Source organism: Thermomyces lanuginosus, assembly GCF_041956635.1.
Source record: "Thermomyces lanuginosus strain ATCC 200065 unplaced genomic scaffold VTN49scaffold_32, whole genome shotgun sequence".
Lineage (NCBI taxonomy): Eukaryota > Fungi > Ascomycota > Eurotiomycetes > Eurotiales > Trichocomaceae > Thermomyces > Thermomyces lanuginosus.
Genome location: NW_027192366.1, coordinates 380421 through 390180, shown reverse-complemented (window position 1 = coordinate 390180; position 9760 = coordinate 380421). Strand labels below are relative to the sequence as shown.

Below are 9760 nucleotides of genomic sequence, written 5' to 3'. Positions count from 1 at the left end.
GCATAATACAGGGCTAGAGCTCTTCAGGGGAACACGATTGCTTGACCAATCCTACGAGGCGAATATTTTTCTTCAGCTCTTCCCGCCGTCGCGCGGCGCGGGATTCAACGAGCTTCTGCGTCGCTCCATCGATGGCTGCGAGGACCTGTTGTAGTGTCTTCCGCTGTGGTGGTGGAACTTCATCGGTTATGGATGGCGATGAGGATGAGGAGCTCTGCGATCCGCGTGATGATGTGCTGCGCGTCGCCTGACTCTGCTGCGGGTCAAGCCGTAGGATCTTTCGCGTGTGATATTCCCGCGATGAGGGTTCATCCCTGTTGCGGGCGGATTTCCACCTTAGGATGGTCGCCGGCTCCTTGCCAGTCCGCCAAGGCTTTCCATTCCCGTTGGAAGAATGATGAAGCGAGTCAATACTGGACTCCGGCGAGAGAGCGCGCAGCTGATCTGAAGTTTCAGCGATAACTCGCTGCTGGTGGATCGGATCAAAGGCGGAGGATTCACTGTGACGGGAATTCGGATGGCTCTTGTTCCATGGCCGCACCAAACGAAGCTGGGGAAATGTGCTCCGTTTGAGTGCCGCCTGCATATATCCGCGGACGGGTTTCAAGTTCACGCGGAGGCCTTCCCAGTTCAAAGACGAAGGAGAAGAAGGTGGTGAAGAAGAAGACTGGGATCCTCCTCTGGGTCTCTTTCGGACCAGAGTCTTGTGTCGTCGCCGAGGAGGCTGCTGGGGAGCTCGCGCAACCGTAGGAGGGGCGAGCTCTGGAAAGAGTTCCCATTTCTTGTGTCGAAAATAGTGGTTTGCGTGAGCCATATTCATGCTGGTGCTAGTGCCATAGTGCTCCTCGAATAAGAAGGTTCTGAGAATGACAGAAGAGCGCCGTTTTTCCTGCAAACTCGGATGGGTCGCATGCTTCCACTGTTTAGAAGTGATAGATGCACTGTCATTTCGTTTGTGGTGTTGAAGTAGTATGGAATTGCTGTCCTTTTCGCCCCTGTGCATGTAACTGTCAATGATACTTTCGCGTGTTGGTCCGTCTGACTCCCACGGAATCCTGGGCAATGGCTTCGACCTCCAGGGGCTCTCGGCCATCTTTGGAGAGGAAATGGATGGTTCAGCCGGGAGAAAGCCATTTTCGAGTGCTGACAGGGACGTCAATGTCGACGCCGTTTTGCACCCGGTGTTGGTCGTGGTCATTTTTGTTAACAGTCATGAGGCACGGAACTACAGGGTGAGTTGCAAGTAAATATGACGATATATGCATTTGGATTTGTCAAAGAGTCCACGCGAGCTCTTTCGCCATCGGATAAAGTCGGCCGTGTTTGTTCCAAATATTCATCGACGTCTCTGGTTCGAACAAAGGGATCGGCATGGCCACAGGGGGCAGGACCATGGAACCTCAAGTCACACAGGGCGCTGAGAACAAAAAGCACGACACCCTGGCCAAAAAAGCTAATGGTGTCAGTGAATCGGTTGTGGTTGGTGCCCTGCATGCAGTAGCCGCGCCACTGCGCGGAATGTGGGTGAGACCAATATGCAAGGGATGGATACATGCATGCATAGAACCTATCAATTGAACCGCCTGTCAGGCACCCCCGTCTGTGCACAGCATTTTGTTTAAGAGCCAGTGGCAATTGGCATCGTCACTGTTCTCATGCCCAGCGCCACTCGACCGAAAAGATACTGTAAATAGCGAATCTCATCTCCCTTGTTCTAGCTAAGTTTGGCCGCTTTCTGCATAGTTTCGCGAGTGAGCTCGTCATCTGGCCGTCGCTCGGCCTTCAGCCGACCCAGACGCAGTAGCTTGGCAATCATGTCCTCATCTCCAAAGTGGCTATTGTGCTCGAATTCAGGCTCCTCATCATAAGCCAACCGTGCCGCGTCTACAAGAATGCGTGCCGTCATGCCAAACACTCGATAGCGGGTGAGCTCGCCTGATTTTTCCCGTTTCTCGAGCTGATCGACTGCTGCAGTCTGGTCCTTGCGATCGGTTTTGGGCTTAGTGACGTTGGATTCTGAGATGGGAACGTAGAAATGGTGCACTACATGCCACACGTCAGTGATGCATGTGAGAAAGTCCGGGCATATGCAAGACATACTCCTCCAGTCTGTCTGATGCCACGTCGTCCACGACCCTTGGTACCAAACTCCGGCGGGTGGTTCTGATTGCAGCTGCGGTTGGCCATCATCCTCCCCGACATCCAAAGGACGCTCGTCTCTACCGAGCAGGAAATTGTGGAATGGTGCAGTAAACACCGCGGCCACCTCTTTTGCGTCCAGGCGGGGGATCAGCGACACCTCTGGGTCGGCATCCTTACCCGTGACGGGGTCGTAAGAGTGCAGAAACGCCACGCACGGACGGACAACCAATTCAGTTTTGGCCAGGTTCGCGGGCAACTCGCACAAGTGCTCGACCCGGAACGGGGGAATCAGGGGCTCACCGATATTAGGCAGCCCAATCTCCTCAGCAGCCTCGCGTCGGGCCGTCTGGAAGGGGGTTTCTTCTAACGAGTCCGCTTTTCCTGGAAGCTTGTCAACCTTATTCTGCTCCTTCGATTCGACTCATACTACGTAGATGGAGGCATACCTCCCGGAAAAGCAGCATGGCCCGCATCTAGCCGAATTCTCAATCAGTCCACTGAACCTCTCCAGATTCAAACATGCCGTCGCTCTTAGTTGACGTCGATGTAACGGTATCAAGCGGCGAGCCGCGCTAAGAGAAGGGAGGAAATGAGGAAAGACTTACATGAACTGAGCGTCTTCGCTCGGATGGTCAGGACAACCCTGAGATCTCCCCTGCGATCCGCGTAAAGCAGAATCAAAACTGCCGCTCTCCGGCTCAGCGGTACGGCATAGTAGTTTGTCGTCGGCGCGCCGAATGCCCTCAGCCGCGCAATTGCTTTCTATATCCCATCAGAACAGCCCTGCGTAACATTGCGGATGAGCTAGATCGATCGATCAGGGGTTCGTATTGGCCATTCCGGCCGGTTCACGGTCTGATCAAGGAGTACACAAGACACGCGTCATCGCAGCCATACGCCAATGAATAACCACATAGGAACAATCGGTTCTGTCCTTAATGTTCAGAAGTAATCTGTTTATAGACATACCTCTGAACTGGGTGAGAGACGCGGCATGGGAATCGTCGAGTAGAGACGCAACGTCGGAGTACTATTTGTAGCTGTCCGCCCGCGCAACAGTCTCCAGCAAGCAGTTCTCATGAGATCAGCAGAGCTCGGGATCAAGCAAGGTTCGGAATGAGATTTCGAAGAGTTCTACTGGTTCAGGTCGTGACGGCGACGTCGGATCGGCCATCGACCTTTGCCGGAGTTTGCGGGGTGTCTTGGACCTCGGCCAATTCTCCGTCCAGGCTAACGATTTGAGCGTACTCCTGACCCAAGAGCCTAACGAGCAATGAATTCACGCATTGTCCAAGCAATTAATTCATGAATCATTCTGTTCTATTGTACACACAAGAAGAAAAAGAAGTAGGGTAGAACTGTAAGTATCTACAGAATTCTGCCAAGACAAATCCAAGGACAAGACAGATACACATGAAAAAGGAGACGTCTATAAACGAGAGATCAACTCTTTAGCGAGCGTTCTTCTTCCCTTCCTCCGAGGATCGATGCTGTTCCGCCTTCTTCTCATCCTGCTCCGCCTCCGTGGCCTCGGCAGCCTGCTGCTCTTGGCCGGAGCTCGTCTCGCTCCGTTGCTCCTGATCGTCGATGTTCTCCGTGTCCTTCGGAGTTGGGACGCCCTCGGTCCTGTGCGACTTGTTTTGCTGGTTCTCCTCCTCAATCAGTTCCTGCTGCTCCTTGACAACCTCCAGACGCTGCTTGTTCGTGGCAGCCCCTTCAGCATTGTGCACCTCCAGCTCAATCTCGTGGAACAGCTCCTCGGGAATGCTAGAGAGCACAGAACGCAACGCGTCAATTTGCGAGGACGCATCCCCGTCGTTGTACATGTATGCATTGCTCAGCACAAGCAGGGTCGAGGGAACCCCTTTTCGGAGCCGGAGCTCAAGCCAGGCGGAGAGCTCATCTCGGAGCCGGGCGGGAGAAACGCCATGTGTACTGATGCCCCGCGAGGCGCAGGCCATTTGTAATTCTGGCACGGAGAGCGAATCCACCCCCTCGTAGTAGATGGCTCGATCGTCTCGCTTGATCTGGCGCATACGATGCCGGATGTGGTACCGCAGCATGGCGTCTGTGCCGAATCGGTTCAGGTTCATATACTTGCAAATGGCCACCAGCTGGGGCCGCGACAAATTGTCAAGGGTCAGGTCGTCCTTGAAGATCTTGCACACCTTGATCACGTCCTCATCGGAGGGCGTCTCGCCAGTCGCACGGACTTTTCTGAAGAATTCGGCGAATTCCTCCTTCTTCGCTCCGACTGCGCTGACAGGCAGACCAGATTCTTTCAAAGTGTCACGAAGGAATTGAGACACTTCGGTTCGTGTCGAACGGAGCGACGCAGCTTTCGCTTCCCGCGACTTTTGTCCCTCGTACGTACTCGGAAGCATGTTGGGGAAAAGCCGGAGAGCTACGGGCAAGAGCAACTCCGCAAAGGGTACGATGACGAAGACGGAGAACGGCACTAGCCGCGCAAGGTCTTTAACTGTTCGCCGGAGCTGAAATGATATGTCTCATTAGCAACAGGATCAAGTATACCGCTGAGTAACTGACTCACCTGACGGCTTTCACGGCGACTCAGTTCATACCCCGCGGCCATTTTCATTGCCAGCTTTGTGCTGATTCGGACCTCCGTCGCCAGCAGCTTCGTGCCGTCCCAGTAGTGTTGGATCTCATGCTTGATCTTCTGGCCGATGGTCATTTTCTTCGTCTCCTTCGGCTCGACTATCTGTTTCTCGCCCGGGGTCAACTCATGTGCCTTGTCCATTGGCCCCACCTCCGCGTCACTCGGAGTAGCATTAGCAGGCGCGGCATCCTGTGCCGGTTTGTCCTGCTTAGCCGCTGTAGAGGACGAAGAAGGCTCCGAAGACTTTGAAGATGTTGTACCCGAGAGTGGCTTCTTGGCTTGCTCCGGGTTAAATCCAGGGGGCGGAAACGGCGCTCCGGAGGGAGTCGACGTCGAAGGTTCCGTAGTCGCGTATGTCCGATGCTGTCGAGGAAGTAGAATCGCTAGAGCACTGACGTTGTCGGCGGGAAACGACCGGCGGCTGAACCGAGGCACGGTGGACAGTCCAGCGGGTGCTTTGTGGTTAATTCAAAAAAGTCAACGGGCTGGGTCCCCCAATGGCGCAGAATGTGGCATGGCTTCAAACTCACTTCCCCAGATCAGCCGGTTCGCTGGCGCGCGACTGACGATTCTCATCGTCCGCATGGTGTTCGAGAACGTGAGCGGACCGGGGCCTGAATAAAGAATCGATCGATCAGAATCACAGGGATCGAATCAAAGACAGATTAAAAAATGCAGGATCGTCTCTCCTAATATTGCAGACCGCTGATCGATCGAGTGCAATGACGTTATTAAATGTTCCTTTCGAAGAAATGATTCAAGATCTTCCGCCGTCAAAGTGACGGAACAATCGATGCCTGGATGCTTCTTCCAGAACTCGGGGTATACGAGTCACGTGGTTATGCGCCAACTTCCTGATTGGTGAAACTGCGCAAGTTAAGCCAGTTGCCACGTCGTGCATCCGGCTCAGCCGGCTCGGAGTTGCCTTAGGGCCGAATTCCGAACACCTTGGCCATCTGACTCAACTCTGCCAATGATCAACGTCCGACTTCGAGCATCCGTGCTCCTACGGAGTACTAGTACTTTACTACTACCATGTTCCTGTTGAATAAGTGCGAGGAGCACCTGCCGGATGTCTAAGTACATACTAGTAGTTGTACCAACTGAAAAAGACCGACGAGCACTATCTCCAAAGCCGGAATCTTTCATGTCCGAGTCCGTGCTGAGAGTAAGTGTTCCTCGACCAGGCAGATTACTAGCCTTGTGAACACCCAAATAGGGGGGAAAAGCAACCATACATTGATTCGTGCTACGCCGAAGAAAGTAGGAGAACGTGCATTCTCCAATATGGGGAGTTGAGTTCGGACTTTGGTCGATTCGTCAAGCATTGAGTCCTTATACTGCGGTATATCTTTCTAATAGAAAAAGTGGATCATAACCCCTTCAGTTATTGAATCTGTCCAAGACGAAAGATCCAGGTCTAAATGATTTCATATATTAGCCACTTTCTCCGTTGGAAAGGCTTCACATCCGAAAGGTGGAGGGTGAAATTCGGATTGAAGACCCAGAGCTGAATCCTACCGTGGCCAAAAAAAAAAAAAAAAAAAAAAAAAAAAAAAAAAAAAAAAAAAACCAAAACAGCTCACAGTCGCCGAACGAGAACTATCGAATTTGGACCTCTTGAGTGTCCAACTGGTGTTGGCAATAATTGAAGCCCAGTTGACGAAGTTACAGGCAGCGACTTCGGAAAGCTAGTTCCAATGATAGGAAATTTGGGGTGTGAAGCAGCTTCTAACTAGACTAATCTAGGGACAGGAAATAATATATCCATAGGAAACTCGGCCTGTTGATGGCCTGGTCGTACATTAGGAACATGACTTTGTCACGTTGATCCGAAGACAGATCAACCACTGTCTTTTGCCAAAGGTGTGCCCGCTGAGGGGCGATAATGGGAAAGTTGCATCATCCAGAGCAAGAACCGACAGTGGCAGGCCAACGGTTTTCCGGTCGACAAGTTAATACAACTGTCCATTAAGAAATGAACGCCTCGCCCATTACAAAGGAAACCAAATGATCGACACGAAAGGTATCAAGGAAACAAAAGACCTTCGCCAGAACCCAATATGCACATCCAATATAAACACGATAACACGCCCGAACAAAAACCCAAAAAGAACTCCAAACCCATTCAACCAGACTAACGCCGACCTTCCTCTTCCACCGCAGCCTTGATTTTCGAAAAGAATCCCGCCGGCCATGCGGCCACTTCTTGCTCCGATGGTATCCCGCGCGTACGACAGTGGTTGACAACATTGGTCAGGATCCGGCCGATCATCTCCTGTGACACCGGAACAGTGCCCTCGAGCCGAGTATCCGGGTACAGGAATGGGTCTCCCTCACGCAGGAGCTCCTTCACTGTCGGCCGGAGTGTCTGATCGCGCTGCAAACATGCTTTCATTGTCCGCATCAGGCCCGCAGGAACAGTTACCCCGCCAATGGCAAACTCTGGAAACTCGATAGCCACCTTGGGGTTCGGGATGGCCATGATGCGCTCGATGTACTTGGCGATACGTGCAAACGGCGGCTGTCCGTATACCATCTTGTACAGAATGCACCCAAGACTCCACACGTCGCTTGGCTTCCCCAGCTTCATCATCTTGCCTACGCTGGCTGGAAGCCCCAGCGCCGCGTTCGCATCAATCAAAGCCTCGGGCGACATGTAATTCGGCGTGCCGACCTGCTGTTCCCGATGCACATTGACTGTGTTGTCTTGGATGGCATTCGCAATGCCAAAATCGATCAGCTTTAACCGCCCCTGCACCAGCAGGAAGTTGGCGGGCTTCAGATCGGAGTGAACAATATTGAAATCATGCACCGCCTGCACGCACTCTAGCATCTCTTTCCAGTAGTAGCGCGTGAAGCTGATGTCGAACTTGGCGTCGTCCGCATTCAAGCGATAGGTGAGGATCTTTTCTAAATCAGATTCACCAATTTCCATCAGCACACTGAGCGTGTGCTTCTCCATATTGAGCTCCCAATCAAATAAACGGACCACTCGCTCAACGTTCTCCAACTTTTTGAGGAGTTCGATCTCTCCTTTGTAACCCGCCAGCGTGAGACGATCGACATCCTCCAGATTTACTCGTTTCAGCGCAAAGATCTTGTAGTTTTCTGCCATCACCCGGTAGACACGCGAGCTTCCTCCTCGCCCGATGCAGTCCATGCGGGTAAATGTCTTTTGATTGATCGTCACCTGACTCCGCTTCTTCCGTGAATGAGACGTGCTGGCAGCGCCTCCACTGGCCGTAGCCGTCTCGAGAACTGACATCTTCGGCGGCGGCGGCGGGGCTCGGTGCGGCGTGTTGTTGCTGCGGGAAGACAGAGGTTTCCGGGGCGAGTTGCCCTCAGGGGCCTGGTCTGCGCCTTTCTTATCATCATCATCGTAGACCACTGACAGTTTGCCCTGCTTGTCCAGAAGACTGCTAAAGGCTGATGGTTTCGTTCGCTTGAACGTAGGTGGCGGGTCATTTTCTTGATCTTGACCCGACGGCAAGTTGGGAGGTGGTGGTACTCGATATACGGGTTGTTGCGCTTTGGCATCTTCAGAAGGCAGAGAGCCCCCAGAGGATGTGCGAGGCGTGCGAGAATGCGACCCAGCGGACTGGGGCGAGGAACTCTCCCGAAATGGTTCCTCCACGTGATTCTGAGAACGCGCCGGCGCTGGCTTTTCCAGCACACGGGGATCGGAGTCAATCCAGGATAATCTTGGTGAGTAGTTTTTCCGAGCGGGTTGCTCAGGCGAGCCTGCGCGATGCTTTTCCTCGGGCTCTTTGGGATTCTCCGGCGAACCTTCTTCTACAGGCGATGGCTCGTTGTTTTCCTCACTTTGCCGACGCAGCACACCACGTCTAGCTGGGCCATTGAGAAACGAGCCGGTCAATCTCCCGACCCGTTTGATCCGCAAAGAGCTCTGAATTCCAGGCTCGTCGCCTGCACGGTTTCGCAGAACAGACGCGGTTCCTATCCGCGGTGCATGGTCTTCATCTGCGCGTGGTGCGTTGTCGTCACCAGAGAGGCCTTCACTCCGCAAACGGCCCAAAGCATCACTTCCCCCCGACTTCTGGCCAGTTGGCGACGTTGACCACGGAGAATGTGATGTGCTTCTTGAACCCGTGATGCGAACACTGCGGGGTTTCGGGGCCGGTGTGATGAAATCTTTTTCCGAATGGCCATGTTCCTGGCCGTCAGAGCTTCCCGGCCTCGATGCCATGCGTACAGACGCTATCCGAACCACACGTGGAGCCGGACTCCCATTCGATTGCTCATGGGGTGAAGTGACTCGAACATGCCTCTCTGGTCGAGGAGCAGCAGGGGTTGGAGAGCGGCGCTCTCTATCAACGATGCTTAATCTCTTTGCGCTAGTTTCCTGTCTGGGCGATGTGTCTATACTCATCGCATCTCCTTCCAACAATGCCTTGACCGAGGCGCTGAATTTCGGCTCCGGAACTTCATCATCGGAGCTGTCGGCAGAATAATTGTGACGCATTGATGTCTGAACATTGCGCGATGCTGAGATACTGGATGCTGGGGATATGCGTGTCGAACTATGTCGGAGAAGTGACGACCGTGACGATTGCGAAGATTGTCGACCAATTGATGAGCGGTGACTGCTGCTATCGTGGGCGTATGATAATGAAGCAGGAGAAGCCTCGTCGGCCATTGTGTTCTATTGAAGATTCCGACTGTACATCGAGAATTTGGCTTCCAAAAAATCCAAAGGCGCGTCGTCTAGTTGTTTCGAGAGGTTCTCACACAAGCACAACAATCGAAGTGGCTGGGCTGTTGTTTGCCCTTGGCGCAGATTTCAGTCACGTGATTTCACATCATCAACAATTGTTACCAGGACAACCAAGTCACGTGAGACTATAGCAACATCTGATTCCTTCCATTCCCGGCAATAACCTTTTAAGGTCTACCCCGGTGAGTGAACACTTAGAAGATGAGAATTCTACAGTCCTCGTAGTCTCATACACTGTGAAGAATTCAATAATGAAGAGT

The 9760-nt window shown here is 52.9% G+C and overlaps 4 protein-coding genes across 4 annotated transcripts; all 4 read right to left on the bottom strand.

The window, feature by feature from the left end:
- Positions 1–13: 13 nt before the first annotated feature.
- Positions 14–1198, bottom strand: VTN49DRAFT_4903 (uncharacterized protein; the record flags this gene model as incomplete). Its single annotated transcript, XM_069412901.1, has 1 exon — positions 14–1198. One exon carries the CDS (start codon positions 1196–1198, stop codon positions 14–16), a length of 1185 nt encoding a protein of 394 aa, XP_069266822.1.
- A 516-nt stretch (positions 1199–1714) lies between these two features.
- On the bottom strand, positions 1715–3138 carry VTN49DRAFT_4902 (uncharacterized protein; the record flags this gene model as incomplete). The annotated part of the gene is made up of 5 exons (XM_069412900.1): positions 1715–2043; positions 2101–2523; positions 2589–2615; positions 2748–2904; positions 3112–3138. 5 exons carry the CDS (start codon positions 3136–3138, stop codon positions 1715–1717), a joined length of 963 nt encoding a protein of 320 aa, XP_069266821.1.
- A 455-nt stretch (positions 3139–3593) lies between these two features.
- VTN49DRAFT_4901 (uncharacterized protein) lies at positions 3594–5347 on the bottom strand (the record flags this gene model as incomplete). The annotated part of the gene is made up of 3 exons (XM_069412899.1): positions 3594–4634; positions 4694–5217; positions 5293–5347. 3 exons carry the CDS (start codon positions 5345–5347, stop codon positions 3594–3596), a joined length of 1620 nt encoding a protein of 539 aa, XP_069266820.1.
- Positions 5348–6899: 1552 nt separating this feature from the next.
- VTN49DRAFT_4900 (uncharacterized protein) lies at positions 6900–9422 on the bottom strand (the record flags this gene model as incomplete). The annotated part of the gene is made up of 1 exon (XM_069412898.1): positions 6900–9422. One exon carries the CDS (start codon positions 9420–9422, stop codon positions 6900–6902), a length of 2523 nt encoding a protein of 840 aa, XP_069266819.1.
- Between the last annotated feature and the right edge of the window lie 338 nt (positions 9423–9760).